Here is a 19,814-nt window from a genome sequence, read left to right on the forward strand (position 1 = left end):
TCTCCCACTATCGATTTTAAGCTTATTTCGTGGTTTGTAGATAACGGATTACTACGATTAATTTATGATTTTATTTGTCGATATTTCGACCCTGCAGTCGAGTTGCACAGGTCGTGGTCACGACCGGACTGCAGTGCTGCGAAAGATGAAGTTCGAGCTGTCATGGACAGTAGCGAACTACCCTCTTTCTGCTTTCACGAGCTGTCCGGCAAAACACATTCACATCGTCACTATTAACTTTGGATGTCGATGCTGTCCTGGTTTGCATAATTCTACCGTTGGATTTCACGTAAAGTCCAAGTAAATGATTAAACGTAGGATATTTTATTCAATAAATTATTATTTGTTACTGGCGGGTTCTTGACCTTACAAATATTTGCGGGGTCAAATAGTCTCAAAATTGAATGAGTTTGAAGAAGGAAGCGCTGGGTACCGTTATAATTGGGTTAAATTGATCAAGTTCCATTAATCGGAATACTCAGAAGAGCTTTCGGCTGTAGCTGGGATTACAAGCGCGTTTGTATGGCGGCTGTCAATTCATTAGCGTTGGATCGCGTGACATGAGCAGTCATGTTCGTCCTCTGGGGCAGATGTTGCCTAATATCAAAGCTATACTAATATAGTGTATACTGCTTATTATTTTATTTAGATTAGATTACTTAGGTAATCCCACACACATTTCGTCGTAATTTGTAGGGTTCCGTATCTCTAGAACAAAAAACCCCTTCGCTGAAATTAATCATCATTAGATTCAAAAATAATCTATACATATAAAAAGCAAAGCTGACTGACTGACTGACTGACTGACTAATCTATCAACTCAAAGCTCAAACCACTGGACGTATCAGGCTGAAGTTTGGTATACAGATAGCTATTATTACGTAGGCGTCCGCTAAGAAAAGATTTTAGAAAATTTCAATCCCTAGGGATTAAATAGAGGTTTGACATTTGTGTAGTCCACGCGGACGAAGTCGCAGGTTTAAGCGAGTAAATTTTTAGATAAAACTATTTTTGACGAACCTCTAAATTCATGTACTTTTGACTGGTGTTTGCAATTAGAAGTAGTTTAAACTGCTAAGAGTTTTAATTATTGTAACTTCTGCATTGATACAGTACGCGCGGCGAGAGTTTGGCTTTGACCGTTATTGCGCAGAAATCAGAAATTGGGTATCAACGGGCAATTAGTGGGGTGCGGGGCGGGTGTGTAGGCGCACGCGGTGCTCTGATTGGCGCTCCACTGCTCCAGTCGTTCCCTGCCTCTCGCATCGATACGACGTACCGCGCACTCGTGTTGTACAATCACGTTCACAAGTGTTTTCAACAATTTCGTGTCGCGGCAGCACCACTGGACCATGCGGTGATTTCATAGAAGGCGTTAAACCTTTAACTGATTCAGAATCTGAATAGCACTGCTGCTAAGACTTTTTTTTAATGTTAACTTTTGTATTTAATAATTATTTTAAGTTTTCTTTTGTTTGTATGTACCAATTTTACATGTATCTTGGAATAAATAATTTTATTAAAAAACAATTATTTAGAATTTTCATCGCTGTCTCTGTAAACTTTAAAAGGAAATAAACATTTTATATAAGTAAAATAACTATCAATAGTTTTAATAAATGAAGAAGTTTATCTATTTCGTATTATTTTCTAGCATTATTACCACTGTACATGAATTTTGACCCACTCAAATATCCAACCTGGTACATAAAAAAGGAAAAGTATTGTGTGCGTGACAGTACCCATGCGCAGTAATCCCCTCCACCCGAAGGTCAAAGCCAAACTCTCGCCGCGCGATCTGTATAATATATAACTTTTTATTTGGGTCGACCAATTTAAAGAAGTTTTTTTTTCATTTGAGTGGTCGTTAAAACTGCAGACAAAAGCTAGTTAACATAAAACTCATTTAATAAATACTTACGAAATTATTACATTAGCGTGAGCTCGATAGTAGGTCTCATCTAATATTCTGGGAATGATATAACAAGCATGTTCGATTCGTACGTGATCGGCTTCAGTAATTACACTGATATTGATTCTCAATTATTAGAGTTTGGCCCCTAAATGTTTTTTTAATAAAAAAAAAGTCTCTCTCTGCATTATTTTTCTCATTGCTAAGTGTTTGACCCATATAATTCTGAATAAGATAAGTAAGGTAATGTAATAAGGTAAAAATTCTGAGTAAAGTAAGTAAGGTAACCTATTTTAAATTAATCTGTGATATAACATTTTCATTTATCATTTAGTGGTGAAGGGTTTTTTGGGATAGTAATTCACCCATAGAGATAATATATTCACAGTAACTAATAGTCAAATATTTCCGCATACGATTCGATTACATATTCGACTCTTAAAGGTTAAACAATTATTTAATATATATATTATCAGAGGTAAGTATAATTAGAACTTTCAAAATTTAAGCTCTAATAAAAAAACCGGATTTTCCTACTCTGGCAAAATAAAAATATCTTTGGCAAAACATTGATATAATAATAATAGGTTTTATGTTTGGTTCTGGAATATAGATAAAATAAATACGAAACTTAGTGAAATTACTCCGCATGGCAGCATGCAAAAATTAAATAAAACTTTACAGGAATTTAGCCATATACCTACTTAGGTATGAGTATGACCAATATTTCTTTGCGAGCGAATCGTGACCAATTTGCGTACAGGTCGAACAGTCACGTCACGAGGGACAAATAGACCACGAGACTTATGAAAATATTTATGCTTATAAACAAAAGGAAATAGGGAAAAAAGGCCGCGAAGGCGACGGTTGTCGGGGTTTTTGATAGCTACCGCATATTGAAACAATACATTACCACCGTTATACCCTCTAACACCGATACACCTGATCCCGAACCCCCATTGTGTATTCCAGGCAAAAATCACTCGCTTTTACAATTTCAGCTTGAACTTGTGTATTTTTAAAAACCTACATTGTACCTATTTCACGATAAACGTCATAAAAATATCAAATGAAAATTTTAACAGGTAGGAAGGTATTTTATGTCTAAAATATTGGTTAGAGTGAAACTAGAAATAGATTTTAACATGTTTATTTAAATTTAAATTGGTTTAATTCCACAATAAAAAAATATATCACAATAAAACTTACAGTTAGCCGGCTTATCTAATTACTATATCAATATTTTCAATTATACCAAATTATTATATTGTTATATCTGTTTAATAATGACCTTTATTATGTAGAGCATTGATAAAACTCTGTCCAATTCTGCTTGACTACTTTGGCTTGACTTTATTTTGTATTATTTAAACTGGCTCTTTATTAATCCCATACTTATATCAAACTACTTAGCTTCAATCGGGCGGAATTTCTGAATATCGTTTCTTTGCTAGGATCTACGTTATAGAGAGAACCTACGTGCAAAATCTCGAGTTTTCTTAATTCTTCAATACGTATTATTTGTGCTTACTAGCAGGGATTCCCTCTGGCTATCGGCTACCGCGGCAATGGAATGCCTTCAGACCAAAATCTTCGACATGATTTACGCCTGGTCAAGTTTCTTTACCCAGCAATTTGAGCTGTAGGTATCTGTTGGTATCTATAGTACGTGACAGGTTGCAATCGGGAAGGGAACGCCCCGCACTTCCGCACAGCCCCCGGGCTAATCCGGTGCGGGCGAACACGAGTGACGTGCGGGTGTGCGGAGCGTCCCCCCGCCTCATATTTTTTGCAGATTGCAATCTCGACCTGTCGCGGACTACACGTTGGTTGTATAGTAAGATTCACTTTAATAATTCCTTATTCGTCGTCTCAGTGGATGGACGTCCGCGTCCGCTGCTGGTTAAAGGTCTTTTGGAGAGATTTCCACACCGCTGCCCCTGAATCACGTTTGGTTTGAATTACCTACTAATTTCGGTTACTCTATTTCTACTGAAGTCTTTATTAGTTTGACAAATTAAAAAATTAAAAAAATTAGTATCCTAAATTTTTTACTCGAAAGTTGGCAGCTTTACATGGTACGGATGAACTTGAAGTACAAGTACTAAACTACTAAAGGCCGTCGCGACGTGCGCTATCTTCGTAGTCAAGGCACCCGCGTTGGGGAAGAGTTACAGCCATATCTAACTAACTTAACAGTGTGTTTTCGCATCCTAAGTACAGTACTCGTGGTACTAGCATTCATGCCAAATGTGAACGTCTTCTCTACATGTCTATAAACTTCGAAGAATTATTCGAAACTCTAAAGCTATACTATTCCTATTCTGGGGCCTACCTGGTCCAAAGGTTGTCCTTCGCCATTCAGCGTGGCAATAGTGCCAGCTTAATGGGCACCTTTGGCCCAGGGGCAACCAGGGGCGGACTTTTTGACGACGTTTAATTTTAAGTTGGGCCGATTCTCTTGTACACAATCTCTAAACTAAACTAAATTATTAGGTCTAAATCTAGTGCTATCCTTTTCCGCAGCAACATTATGAAAGGGATAGCATTAAATTTTAACGAGAGTCGCTGAGAACTAAATTTAGGGAAGTTAAAATTATGACAGTGCATAATCAATATATTTTTGAAAATTTACTGTACGTACATAAAAACATAAATAATTTAAAAAAAAAAAAGTGACTGTCATAATATAAATACTAGAAATAAAAATAAACTTGTAATTCCCGCCTCTAGGCTCAGTAAAGTTAGCAATTCATTTGCTCGTAATTCCATACGTTTCTATAATAAGCTTCCAGAAGACATATTGGAGATGTCTCTCAACAAGTTCAAAGTTTTCATAAAACGTAAACTAATTGAAAAATCCTATTACAATGTAAAGGATTATTTAAATGATAAGCAAGCTTGGGAATGAGTTGCTTAACGACTTTGTGATAGTTCTAATAAGTTTCAATAATTTTGTAAAGTGGTGATAATAAAAAGAATACCCGGCTGAGTTTGTTGTGGGCTCTTCTCAGACCTGGGCGCGTTTGGAACCCTCGTAGCTTTAGTTTTAAGTTTGCGTTATAATTATCACCACTATATTATCTTACAAATCTAACACTATACCAGACAATCAATAAGAGTAATTTATTACCTATTTTGAATAAATCATTTGACTTTTGACTTTTAGACGTGTTATTTTAGTTTAGTTTAGAGATTGTGTACAACGGAATTAGCCACAATGTTTATTTAAGTTAGTATGTTTTATTTTATATTTTTAAGTACTTTTAATTTAGATTTAAGTTTATTTAATAGAATTGTATAAAAGAATATTGCGAAACTATAATATTCTATGATAATAATTAGTATTTAGATACAACTCTGCTTTGCTTGGCTACACGTTTATTTTAAATTTGGTCATCTTTGTGATATTAATATAACTACCTACTTACCTAAAACCAAAGTATATCCATACATTGCCAGCAAGAGCTTGTTTGTAAGCCCTTGCAAGTTGCATGCTCACTTGGTGTGCAATAAAGTTCTCTCTTCTTTTTCTACTAAACTCCTAAAAAATCACTTAATAGTTGCACTTCATTTGAATTGCAAAATTCTCATTCAACTACAGTTATATAACCGTAAAAATGCATTCCAATAATAGATTGTCTTCTCAATAAAAGCTGGAAAATGAAAATAAGAACGGGATTCACATTTTATAATAGTAAGTAATTTGAAATCTCTATTCAATTTGGCTTTTCTCTTTCCCGTAGTGTTCGCGAGCGTGGAAAGGGAAATGTAGTTCAAGGGATTGAATAAAAATGAAAACTGAAATTACAATTTAGAATGTTGAAATTGCTTCACCGCAAGAAACATGTTTCTAAAAATTTAATTACATGGTTTATTAAGGAAAAATGTGCAATATTTTCGAGTTTGTTAGCATGCTGCAGCCTGTGGGGTTTGTACATACTTTATCGCTACCCAATTTCCATTATTTTATGCTATTTAGCTTTTCGCCGTTCAAACTTTTAAATCTGATGTTTTGACATTTTTTTGTCAACAAGTTGACAAACCAAACTACATTGGGACTTATCTCAGAAGACATTCTGGGATGTACAATAGCATAGCCCGTTAACTCGTACGAATGGTGTGGTAACTGGTAACCATGTAGATACAGTTCTATCATGGTGACTCTATGTTCCTATAATATGATCTCTGTGTCAAAAGCTTCGCATCTTCAAAGTTGTTTATACATCAGCTATAAACGAATATGAAGACTAAAGTAAATAAGATACTACCGCGCCCGGGAAGGTAATGACGGACTTTTAGCGAGTAAAACCAACGGTGATCCACGCATCGCCTTGTGGCTGAGCTACAGGACAGCGGCGGCACCTGCTGCGGACCCTCCTACGGGACCAAGGTCGACTTGCACCAACCTTTTAAATGTTTTTATGTCCTTTTATTCTTCTTTGACTTCTATATTCTTCGATAAACCTTGGAATTTTGACCAAAGTAACAGCATTACAATTTTAATAAACCAGATTGCAGTTTGGTGCAAGTGGGCCCAAGACTAGAAGCTGTATCCACGCCTTGGCGACAGTGGTGTGCCTCTTTTGCGCGCTTGTTGTCTTTATTCGCCAATTTACTTACATTTGCGTTCCGCCCGCGAAGCCCCGCGGGTCGTAAAGTAATATTATCCACCGCTGGGCGAGGGCAATAGTGCCTCTTTTACGGGCCGCGAGCGAACGTCACATGGGAAATTATTTGACGTGGCGTTTAATGGATTTTTGCCTTCATAACATGCTACCTCCAGCCGAATAAAAATGCGAGTATACAAAATACTTAAATAAATAGGAGCTGATGTAGGCATATGGAATATATTTGAAGAGGAGTATTTTGCATAATGCCAACGGGTGTCAAAGGAGTTGATTACCGACTACTTCATTAATAATATCATCACCACGGCCCCCATTGCTTCAATTATTGGTGTAGCTGACACCATTTTATTGTTTTTTATGGAGATCTAGGTATCCTATTCTTATATTTATAAGAATAAATTTGGCGATGCCCCAAAAGTATGATATATGGTTATTCAATAAGCGAATATACATATTCCTAATAGCATTTCTCTGGTGCTGCAGATGTTCTTGACACCTTGAACATCACCAGAGAAATCGCTAATGCGTTTTTAGGAATTTGTTGATCCGCCCCTATCTACTTAATAACACAATTAAAACCTAATCCATGCTAATATTATAAATGCGAAAGTATGTCTCTCTGTCTGTTAGCTCTTCACAGCTCAAAAGTTGATCCGATTTTGATGGTTAGGATTTATTAGGATAAGTACAGAGTTAGCTTACATCTCGGGGCAGGACATAGGCTACTATTTATCCCGGCAAAGCCAAGTGTTCCCAAGGGGTTTTTTTAAGAAACCTAAATCCACGCGGACGAAATCGCGGGCATCATCTAGTAAGCAAAGAGTTGGTTCCACAATTTAGGTACATGTACCTACTAGGAAAAAAGTTTTATGATCCAATAAATTCGTGAATTGTTTCAGAGTACACGGTGACCAGCCTAGAACTGCTGGAGCTGCGGGTGCCAGCGCATGTGCCCCTGGGGACACGGCCGTCCCTGTCCTGTCGCTGGCAGCTGGGCCCAAGTGACGTGTTGTACTCGGTCAAGTGGTACAAGGACGGAAAGGAATTCTTCAGGCATGTTCCGAGAGACGTTGAACCGAGAAGAAAGTTTTTGCTGCCTGGAGTTGATGTAGAAGTGAGTAGTCACTGCAGATGCTAAGGTTTTGATGTTGGAAGGTTGGGTTGGAAGGTTATATAAAAGTCCTAAGTTTTTGAAGTTAGAAATCAGATTACTAGCTTTAAATAATTAAAACCTGCATATGTTATTTTCGAAAATCTCCCCTTGAGGGTAGTAAAATAGGGGATGAAAGTTGTAGAAAAGTTACAGTCTTGTACCGTCACGAACAATCTGTAATTATGTTTTACTAGATGATGCCCGCGACTTCGTCTGCGTGGATTAAGGTTTTTTTTTAAATACCGTGGAAACTCTTTGATTTTCCGGGATAAAAGTTGTTTTAATTTCCGTTATGCCGTGTATTCCGTGATGATATCTCTGAACCAAATATCATACAAATCGGTTAAACGGATGGGCCTTCAAGAATCATGTGAGAACTCTATGATTTTCCGGGATAAAATGTAGCCTATGTCCTTCCCAGAGATGTAAGCTAACTCTGTGCCAAATTTCATCAAAAACGGTTAAACTGCTGGGCCGTGAAAAGACAGACAGACAGATAGACAGACACACTTTCGCATTTATAATATAAGTATGGATTTAAATTAAAATATTCAGTTCTAATAGGTAAGGTCTCTTATTAAAATAACTAGCTGATGCCCGTGGCTTCGTATTTAGGTTTTTAATATAATGTAATGTAATAATTTTAATACTAATTCATTAGAGACCTTATTAAAGCCTAACTAATTATAAGTAGTTAGGCTCTATTTTATTCAGGAGCCTTTCACGAGGTATTATTTTACTACTTCGTTGTAAGCTGATTTTGAAAAGTAAAATGTTATAAAATTAGACCCTACTTTTAAAAGATCGATTGACACAGAAAACCCAAGAATTCCCGAGAATAAAGAACGTCCCCAAAAGGATAAATAATAAAAAACGCTTGAGAGCGCTTGTTATTATTAAATCAATCATACGACATGCCACTTTATACCCCGCATCATCAGTAATATAACTAAAGCTCAAACCATCCCAAATGTCTCAAGTGACCTTCTATACACCTAATTATAATATTCACAAGTCACTGACCAAAGCTATAGTGGGTCAGCTAGTCAAGTAATAAAGAACTCTTAAGAGAGCGTATAATGAAATTAATCATGCCGCCAGTCGAGTCGTTTGCTCTGGTCTCGGAGCTTCCCACACGAGCGGATATTACGCCGTGGAGAGGCCACCGTAAACACTTGCCGTGAAAAGCTGTTCCGACTTCCGTCAATTAGTTGCAACGGTTCCTCCGCAACTTTTATCTGCCTATGTTATGAATTGTTGCGCTATCTACTTTCAGTAAAGTAAGATTAACTTTTTATATCTAAGTATCCTGGAGTCAACTTAGAGCTTTAGAACTATTTTTATTCTAAATCAAAAACGAAGCTGCAACCACATTATGTCTATTAGGTACTATTTATGTATCTTGCGAATTGTGACCACATCCCCTAAATAATGCCAGAGTTAATCAGAGTTAGTCGGGATAGCTGATCAGAATAGGATCAGCCTAACCACACTGCCTGGTGCGCTTTCAACTTGTGTTAGATGCATGCCGTAACTACCCAAACATAATATTCGTATGCTTTGCGCATAGGTAGGTACCTACGTCATTTACGCTGACAATAAGCGTGCCTTAAACCCTGTGGTGCTTGTTTAATAACGCAAGCACACTCTTGTATCCTCTCTTTCGTTTGTGACGCACACGCAACACGTGCAATATTATACATGGTACCTACTACTCATAATATGTACTATTGCATGCATTGCTTTGGCAGCTTCCTCCTAGCATAGGTAGTTCTCTCTACGCATGTTGAAAGCGCACCAGTATAGTAAGACTAACAAAGCCAGAAATCTTCAGCGCGAACGGCTCACTCCTAATTAGCCTTTAGCTTAAAGCTTAACGTCCACTAGGTCGCCGAATCGAATCGCCGCCGCCGCAAATGATACGTCTACCTGGGGCACCGGCACAAGTGATTTGACTAGCGCTCAGTATTTTAGTATGTAAAAACTGTGATTCAAATTCGGTGACCTAGTGGGCAATAGGCCTAATAGAAAGTTTTGACAGGGCGTTTCATTAAATTAATCGTGTTGTGAGTTGCGGCGTTTGCTTAGGTCTCGGAGCTCCCCGTGTACACTGTACAAGCGGAAATTACCGCATGAAGCGGCCGTCGTAAACAAACTCGCCATGAAAAGTATTCTTCCGTGTATTAATCTCCACCACCATAGGTAATTTCAACCGTATAAAAAGAAACTTTTTATTTACTGTATTGTACCTACCAACATAAATTAAAAAATAATTTTATAAGGAAAATTTGAGCATGATAAAAGTGTACAATTACATACACAGGTACACTTACAAGACAGGTAGGTAAATGTCATTATTCTACGCTTGTTTACGTACTGTAACACTTTAAAACGCTTTTTATTCAAGAATTTATAAAGAGTTTAAATCAATTAATCTAAATTTTTTAATAAGCAGGTACTAGTCTTAGCCCGCGACTTTGTCCGCATGATAAAGTACCTAATTATTATAGCCTATAGACTCGGGGACTCGGGGATAATGTAACTCTATCAGAGAAAGAATTTTCAGCGGATCATTAGTTCCTGCGATTACACCCTACATCCAAACTTACAAACTTTACCTCTTTTTAGGGTTCCGTACCTCAAAAGGAAAAACAGAACTCTTATAGGATCACTTTGTTGTCTGTCTGTCGGTCTGTCAAGAAACCTACAAGGTACTTCCCGTTGACGTAGAATCATGAAATTTAGCAGGTAGGTGGTCTTATAGAAGACATAAGGGGAAAAATCTGAAAATCGTGTATTTAGGGTTACATCACACAAAAAAATATTGTGGTATTTTATTTTTATTTATTTTTATGCATCATAGTTTTTGAATTATCGTGCAAAATGTCGAAAAAATACGACTGTAGTACTGTACTCTCGCTGCGCGAGCCTGACTCGCACTTGGCCGGTTTTTAAAATTAATGTAGATTTCAAAATGTTTAAAAATAAAAATGAGAAAGAATAACTCTGGATGAAATAATATAGTGACGTATTTAATAACGAATTATTAACGAGCACTAAGCACCAAAGAGTTTATACTTAGGATGTTAATAGACAATCTACTCCCTGCAAAGCCTTGCACTGCACGAATTTCAGTTTGTGAATATTATATCAGAGACCATGAGCATAGTGAAGGCAAACAAGCACCATTTTTTTTTTTTTTTTTTTTTTAATAGATATAGCGAGCAAGCGAGCAGGCGGGTCACCTGATGTTAAGTGATTACCGCCGCCCATGAACATTTGCAGCACCAGAGGAGCCGCCGATGCGTTGCCGGCCTTTTAGGAATTTGTTGGTCCGCCCCTTGAATAACCCCATGTTATAATCTAGTGGGAACACCGCCGATGGGAGTTGGTTCCACAGTTTGCACGTGCGTGGAAAGAAGGATCTGGCGCAGCGGACGGTCGAAGTGCACCAGACACCCAGATGGTGAGGGTGAAATTCCTTACGGTGGCGCGCGATGCGGTTGTAGAAAAAAGAGGGTGGAATGAGGTCAAAAAGCTCTTCAGAGCACTCCCCATTATACAGGCGATAGAACACGCATAGAGAGCTAACGTCTCTGCAGTGCTCCAGGCTTTCCAACGAGCCGGTTAGTTTGGGATCGTCCACAAGTCGAACAGCCCGCCTTTGGATCCGATCAAATGGAAGGAGTTGGTACTGGGGTGCTCCAGCCCAAAGGTGGGAGCAGTACTCCATGTGAGGGCGGACTTGCGCCTTATAGAGTAGGAGCCTATGCTCGGGCGCGAAGTACCGCTTTGCTCTGTTGAGCACCCCAAGCTTTTTGGAGGCTAATTTGGCCTTGCTTTCCAAATGATCGCCGAATTGAACCTCGCTCGAAATGTGGACTCCAAGGATCCCAATGCTGTTGGAAGGTGTGAGGGGAGTGCTCTGAAAGAGAAGAGGCAGTGTAAAAGGGGACTTCTTGGCGGAAAACGCGCAAACCTGTGTTTTAGTGGGGTTAAATTGCACTAGGTTTTGTGCGCCCCATTCTGACACTTTACCTAGGCAGGTTTCTATGTCAGACACAAGTTTGGCTCTACACTCCTCCAGCACTGCGCGAGAAAGCTGTGTATGTCCTTTGTACAGGGCATCACCCGTACTGTCATCCGCATAGCAATGGATGTTGTTGTGATGCAACATGTCATTGATATGCAGGATGAACAGTCTGGGCGATAGCACCGAGCCCTGAGGGACGCCAGCATTGATGGGTTTGAGTTCCGAGCAAAAACCGTCGACAGCGACCTTGATGCTGCGACCGTCAAGGAAACTGGCGACCCAATTACACAGCTTCACTGGTAGTCCGTAAGATGGTAGTTTCGATAGAAGTGCCCCATGCCAAACCCTATCAAAGGCTTTTGCAATATCAAGACTGACCGCCAGAGCCTCTCCCTTGCTGTCAATGGCTTCCGCCCAGCGGTGCGTGAGATAAATAAGAAGATCACCAGCTGATCGGCCGTGGCGAAAACCGTATTGACGATCACTGATCAGCTGGTGCTCCTCAAGATATCCCAGCAGCTGGGCGTTAATGATTTGCTCCATGACTTTGGACAGGAGGGAGGTAATCGCGATAGGTCGATAATTTGAGGGGTCCGAATGATTGCCTTTCTTCGGAATAGGGTGAACTAAGGCAGTCTTCCACGAAGATGGAACTGTGCCGGAGGAGTAAGACAGACGGAACAGACGAGTCAGGACCGGTGTCAGCTCAGGAGCACATATTTTGAGCACAACCGCAGGAATACCGTCCAGCCCACTCGCTTTATTGACGTCGAGAGAGAGGAGTGCCTTACGCACAGCTGTTTGGGTAAAGCGTATGTCACGCAGCGAGCTTTGACACCGCGGGATGGTAGGCGGTGTTCTCCCCCCGTCATCAAGCGTTGAATTGGCAGCAAAGAGTGTGCCTAGAATTTCGGCTTTCTCTTTGGCGGTGTGGGCCAGTGTATCATCCGGTTTGCGCAAAGGTGGAAACGAGGAACGACAGAAGTTGCCTTGAATGGCTTTTGCCAGCGACCAGAACGCGCGGGAACCAGATGGCATTGCGACTAGTCTCTGTCCAATTCTGTCGACATGCTTGAATTTTGCCCTGGCAATGGCATTTTTGTAGGATCTAGAGGCAGCATTAAATTGTTTTTTCAGGATGGCGGTATTTGGTTCGTTGTTGCGTTGTGCTGATAACCAGGATCGGTAAGAGGATTGCTTAAGGTTTGCAGCCCTCTTACAGGTCCCGTTAAACCATTTCTGTGCTCGCTCACCGGTGGGTATTAAAGAGTTGGGGATGAAGCAATCCATACCTTGGAGTATAGCGTCAGCAACGGCCACAGCACAGATGTTGGGGTCATTTACGGAAAAACAAAGCTGCCCCCATGGATATGAGGCGTAGAATTCGCGGAGACCATCCCAGTCAGCTGATTTGTAATGCCAAACTCTACGGCTACCGGTAGCACGCGTGCAAACGGATGATGGAAGTTGCACGGTGGTCTATACCAAGCAGTGATCAGACGTCCCTAGCGGAGCATCGACACTAACTTGGTAGCCGGTAGGGTGAGTGGTGAGAAAAAGATCGAGAATAGAGGGGGTATGATCAGCGATATCGGGGATCCTAGTAGGTAGCGTAACCAGTTGGTTGAAGTCGTATGCCAGGACAAAATTATGGGCGCACCTCCCGGCGTGATCAGTGGTACGTGATCCTAGCCATTCCACATGGTGGGCATTGAAGTCCCCTAGGATCACCACCTCGGCGGAAGGAATATGCTCCTGTATATAGTCCACTGATCTTTGGACGTGGTCGAAGAGTCGGTCCGTCTCAGCGTTTCCGCTATGGGATCTGTACAGGCACGCATAGACTCGGGTTTGACCCCCGAAGTCCACGCGCAACCAAAGTAGAGATAGGCCCCCAACCTCTAGGGTGTACAGGCGTTGACCGCAAATATCCCCTCTAATATACACACACACGCCAGCGCGTGGCGAGAGGACATGTTCCAGTTTGTAGCCGGGGTAGTTTAGATACAAAGTATCGTCGGGGGGTGAGATTTGAGTTTCAGTTAGGAATAGTATAGCTGGCTTCGCCGTTTCAAGGTGATGATGAACGGCGTTTAGGTTGGAGTGCAACCCTCTAATGTTGCAAAAGTTCACACGGAATGTGGAACGAGGCGCCGCTGTATAACGATTCTTTCTGTTAATTTTTGGCATCATGTGTGTATATTGGGGGTTGATCGAAGAGGGGACCGGGTTGACGAATGTTGTAACAACGGTGGTCTCCAGGTCAAAGATGTAGAGTCAGCCGCTCCCGATCACGCAGGTAGAGTGAGTTACTGGCACGGGGGACGGAAGGGCCCCCAATCCGATCCGTTGAATGACCGGCGGGTTCCACTCCGGTCTCCCACTCCGGCACTCCGGTCATTCACCGGGCTTTTTTCGTCGCCGGCGGGGCAGCCTCCTAGGTCGGGAATCCTAGGTTCGGGCCCCCTACGGACCAACGGGCGGCCAGTGGACAACCGTTTCATCGGGTCTCCCTGGACCCCGCGCCAATATATCACGCCTACGGATACGAGAGGGCCTAATTCTCCACGACGGACCCAATGGCCACAGAAATTACACTATTCGGGGGGATGGGAGGGGGAACTGGCTCTCCAGCTCGCAGCCGGAACGCACAGGGTGCTTTGCGGCTGGTTACGACTGGAGTGTGGTCGCTAGCCAGGCGGATTCGGGATAGAATCCTACCACGAAGCAGACATACCATAGTGATTACGCTGTGCGGTATAAATACAGCGACCCATGAATGGGACTGGGAGCGTCAGAGCCTCGTTAGCTGATTGGCAGGGTGCACCACGGGCAGGTGAGGTTGACTTTGGCCACTAGGATGGAATTCGGGCCACTTACACCCCAAAATACCATATTTAATAATAAACCATATTTAACTAACGTTGCCTTTACAATTACAACCTCTTCTCTTTATTCATTATTTAATTATTCCCTCATTTTTACGGGTTTGTGCCTCATAATGGAAAAGATGAAACCCTTATAGGATCACTTTGTTGTCCGTATATCCGAATGTTAAGGCTTTATTTCTCGGAAACATCGTCATATCGAATACTAAAGTCTTGGTATAAGCTTTGATATAAAAGGAAAAGGTGAGTGACTGACTGACTGATCTATCAACGCACAGCTCAAACTACTGGACGGATCGGGCTGAAATTTGGCATGCAGATAGGTAGCTATTATGACGTAAGCATCCGCTAAGAAAGGATTTTTGAAAATTGAACCTCTAAGGGGGTGAATGAGGGGTTTGAAATTTGTGGAGTCCACGCGGACGAAGTTGCGAGCATAAGCTAGTCTTGGTATAAGCTTTGATAGTATGTAAGTAATGTACTCAGATATCTATAGATTTTCGATGCCTCATACTGCGGCAAAAATAAGACCGCAACAATAGAACCCTTCAAAGCGTATTTGCATACGATCGTCAAACCTATGATACGCGTCGAGATGGCAATCGGGGAGGTAACACCCCGCACACTTGCACAGTAGCTCCTGCGCTATGCCAGTTTGCCATCTCAAACTGTCGCGGACTATACAATATTGTTTATAGAGCACAGAGGTAGGTCTTGTAAAATAATTGAAAGAATAAATCCGAAAAACATACGAACTGGACTAAAATATAAGGATGTACCCTTGTTTTACTACGAATCTCTGTCCCAGAACATGAGCCTTGCTATGTCAAATGCAGCATAACACATGTAAATTGTTTTTATGTGAACTATGAAGACAATATTGCGGTTACATGGATGCACGCTTCACGACTATTCATCGTTTCTCTTCTTTATTGCATTCGTCTAACTCTGGACTATCGGACTATGAGAATGTAATAATGTGTATGATGTATGCTTATAACTTTTTTGTACCAGGTTACGTTAGTTACGATACCACTACTGTAGTGGTATGCGGTACTGTAGTACGCGGCCGAAAGTAATAACGACCTTTAGAAGGAGATAGCAGATTTGTAGAGCGTTGTCCCTGTCGTTGAGACCGACAAAACGTCATATAGATATGAGTGACAGAGACAACGCTCTACATACTCTCAGATTTATTCCTCAGCTAAGCATTATTTTAGCCATCTAAAAATTGGCCCTTAACTGAATTTTAATCAGCCATTTATCTTATTTTCCGTTAGCTTAAATCAAAGATGTCAGAAACTTTTTGAATTATGCATGTTGGCTCTACTGGCCTTTCAGTGTCACGACGGGGGAGTGAGAAGCACGAAGCTCCGCCTTAGGATTTATGAACCCTGACAGATGGCTTAACCTTACCAACTTAACCTTACAAAATACTATTTCATATAGCTACCGACTTCAATCGCTGTAACTTTCGGCATACAGTCCGCTCAGAGTTATTTTTACCCCTGACATTTGTATATTATGTTGGCATTAGTTCCTGCAATTGAGTAACATAACTGTGTTACCATACGTGTTTTCCACATGTTATATATTACGCATATTATGTATTACCTATTTTACAAGAAATAAGTATAGTAAGCGACAAGTCCAGATGGCAGTCGAGGTGGGGACGCCCCGCACGCCCGCAGAGCCCCTGTGCTAACCTGGTGCAAGATAGCGCGGGTGGCGTACGGGTATGTGAGCCGGGCGTCCCTCGCCTAATACCCCTATTGCCATCTGGACCTGCCGGTAACGTAGTTGAATTAATTGACTAATACAAATTATGAACTTTGATTTGGCAACTTGCTCCTTGAATTCACATTTGGGTTGCTGTTAAAGTACTTAATATATATGTTTATGTATGCTGCAGGTGAAAAAAATTGCAGACTTTGTATAAAATTGACATGACGTGTGCAATAGCGAAGCTGTATAGTTGCCTTACCTTTTTAATGCTTAATTATTTGTAGTATTAAAATAAGGCTATATTTTCACAGAATTCAAGCCCTAACGGCTCAAATGTAACACTTTACCCGGCTGTCCTGGAGACAGGCGGACGCTACCGTTGCGAGGTGTCCGGTGAGCGGCCACTGTTCCCCACCGTCTCCGACCACGCGGATATGACTATAGTCGGTATGTACCGTATAACATCAATATAACACGTGATGTAGCATGTTACCTAAGCTGTCCTGGAGACAGGCGGGCGCTATCTCTGCGATATCTACGGAAAACGATCACTGTTCTATACAGTCTCCGACCAAGCAGATATGACTGACTATATACGGTATATCTATGTACCTACCAACAATACAATATACCTACAAGATCAACAAAAACCCCAATGTTACACGCCTGGATGTCCGGGAAACAGGCAAACGCAATTGCTAAACTAACTTGGTATACCTACCTAATTTTCCGCAAAGTTGAAAATTCCGAGTCCAAAACCTGATGAGTTTCTTGGCGGCTCTTCTCAGTTGAATTTTCTTTCTGAGCACATATTGTCATCCTCCATGAAATAAATATTTCACTTTTGGCATGACGAAAGTATGGATATTATTTTAGTAAACGGAATTCTTTTCTGACATTTTATACATATTTATTTCGGTCCAGGTTTGGTTTGTTCACTGTTTGTTTTAACACTTTGCAATTTTAATTTTTCCTGTCTGAAAGAGTTTTAAATAAGTTCAGCATTTAATTATTTATAGGCCGTTTCAGTCTAACCCACTGGCGACAACCAGAAATAGAGCTCGACAGTTTTAACCATATATAGGTATCACTTGAGAAGTTCTATAAAATATTTATGACCCATTTAAGGATGTGCGAGGAATAAAGAATCCCTTCTTTTCCAAACATTACTTTACCACTAGCCCTAAGATACGCCAAGAATTGAAAAAACGCAAATAGCCCCGCCGCCGCCGGTAGATACCAGCGAATTCGCTCAGAGCGATCACGCACTCATCGGATCCGAAACCGTGAAAATACGGATATAAAAAATATCTACGTCATATGTCATAAGCTACCATACAAATTGTTCTATGATTACTTCGAAACGTATTTTCACGACTCGGATTGGATGAGTGCGTAACTCAGTTTCTAACACTGAATGATAACCGCCGAGCTTATTTGACATACAGTTTTATTATAAGTATTGGTTGGTTCTACATTGCTGCTTCACTGAATGACATCAAAATAATTTTTCGTAGAAGACCTTCAATGGACTAAAAATAAATGTCAAATGAGCTCGGTGGCTATCATTCAGTATTAGACACTGAGTTAGCGAATATCCCGCAGGTCAGGTTGAGCCGAAACAACATTTATCGACGCCGCATCCTCAAATTCTGCGAACGCTTCGCAAAAACTTACAAATTGATTCGCATCGCGCATACGGTCTCCAATTTTACGTTGTTACAAACGTGCAACACACTTTTAGCAATCTATGATACTAGACAATCCTCAAAAACAAAAAATACGCTACAGCTACTGTTCATGATTCCGGAATGAATGGTTTGGATAGTTATCTGAATCATGGTAGAAACTATAGAAAGACTTCTTACGGTACGAAATCACAACGCATCGCAGTTTGTGTTACGAATTTGCATCGCGTCGCAAGGTAGTTTTATATTTTGGCTCTAAACCCATGCCTTGGCACATCCCTGCTGAAAAATTTTATTTTATATACTGTTTTTGTTTCAGCTTTGCCTGCAACGGGGCCGATTATTACAGGCTCCCGCCTGCGGTACCAGATAGGGGATAGAGTGCAAGTCAACTGCACATCGGGTCGATCGCGACCCGCCACCAGGCTGACATGGTACATTAACGGGGAGCCTGCGCCCTCCGGTGCAGTCTTGCCTCCAGATCACTTCAAACACGACGATGGCCTCGAGACCACGACTCTTGGCCTCGACTTCAAAGTTAAATCTAAACATTTTAGAAAAGGAGACCTTAAGTTAAAAGTAAGTCCTTACTGAATATTAAAAGAATCTACCTACTAACAATAGGAATAGTATCTAAGAAGTAAAATATTGAAAAAAATAACCATCTACTTTCTTGGTGATAATTTTCGGAAGGAATAATTATATTCCGAATCAGTCGTAAATTCATTTTACAATTCAAAAGTATAAATATGTAGTTCTAGCAGCACCTATTCGATTTAAAAACAGCTTTTTAGTCTAATCAATAATATTGTGTATGAAATACATAGTTATAAAACCTCATTCTTCTTGTTATTCCTCGAAGTCATGTAAAAAACATTTTTTTGTTACTAGTGTCTCGCAACTATCGCCACAGTTTATTGGCGAAGCAACGAAGAGAGCGTGCAAGGCGAAAGACTGAAAGGATACGCGCGTTCACGAGAATTGCTTGAAGGAACATCGCGCGCCGATCGCGTGCAGGCTACTGGACAGTCGGCCGAGCGTCGGGCAACATTGCCTTTAATACTAATTCTACTAGTACATTACTCAACAGTACTCTGTAGATTCTAACCTAATTTATACAGTACGCATTCCAAGTTGCAGTACATATCCAAAGTGTGAAATGTATCATAGTTATTATAATATGTAGATCTTTTAATGCAAATTTTGTGTATGGATAATTAGTTGAAAGTGTCATGAGATAAAGAAAATAAAAATATGAATTGGAATAATATATACACTTTACGCAAATAAATCATGATAAAGCCGATTGTATGTTTTACCATTGTATATTTTATCATACAGAAACTGCCATTTTGAGGTTTTAATAAACTTGTATTGAACACAACGTAGTAAATAATAAATTGAAGTATGCAACTAAATAAATTATATTTATCAATGTACAATATTTGTAAAATATATTTATTGTTATTTAGGGCCTGTTTCACAACCTCCAGATAAACGTTATCTAAGGAATAAATTTGACCTAATGACAGTTTTTGTATAGGACATCTGTCAAAATGTCAAATTTATCCGTTAGATAAAGTTTATCTGGAGATTGTGATACAGACCCTTAGATAAGTTTTCAATTTGCCGATTAAAATTAATGATAATGTTATTTGATGATAGTCTTGAGCCCGCATGAATCGCGGCCGTGAATAGCCTGCGATTCGTGCATAATCTTTAAAAAAAACCCTCTACACTACCAAAATTTTACTTTACCAAAACTTTTCGGAATCTAGTTTGTA

The 19,814-nt window shown here is 40.3% G+C and overlaps 1 protein-coding gene across 2 annotated transcripts in view; it reads left to right on the top strand.

Annotated features, from left to right (window-relative positions):
- Positions 1-19,336, top strand: part of LOC117984267 (uncharacterized) — a 121,399-nt gene extending 102,063 nt beyond the window's left edge. For both annotated transcript variants that reach the window (XM_069500332.1, XM_034970890.2), the window contains exons 3-6: positions 7,443-7,657; positions 16,654-16,789; positions 18,350-18,609; positions 18,922-19,336. In XM_069500332.1, coding sequence (XP_069356433.1) covers positions 7,443-7,657; positions 16,654-16,789; positions 18,350-18,609; positions 18,922-19,137 — 827 coding nt within the window. In that variant the 3' untranslated portion in view covers positions 19,138-19,336. The remainder of the gene's footprint in view (positions 1-7,442; positions 7,658-16,653; positions 16,790-18,349; positions 18,610-18,921) is intronic.
- The last annotated feature ends 478 nt before the right edge of the window (positions 19,337-19,814 follow it).

Source organism: Maniola hyperantus, chromosome 8, assembly GCF_902806685.2.
Source record: "Maniola hyperantus chromosome 8, iAphHyp1.2, whole genome shotgun sequence".
In the NCBI taxonomy this organism is placed as follows: Eukaryota; Metazoa; Arthropoda; class Insecta; order Lepidoptera; family Nymphalidae; genus Maniola; species Maniola hyperantus.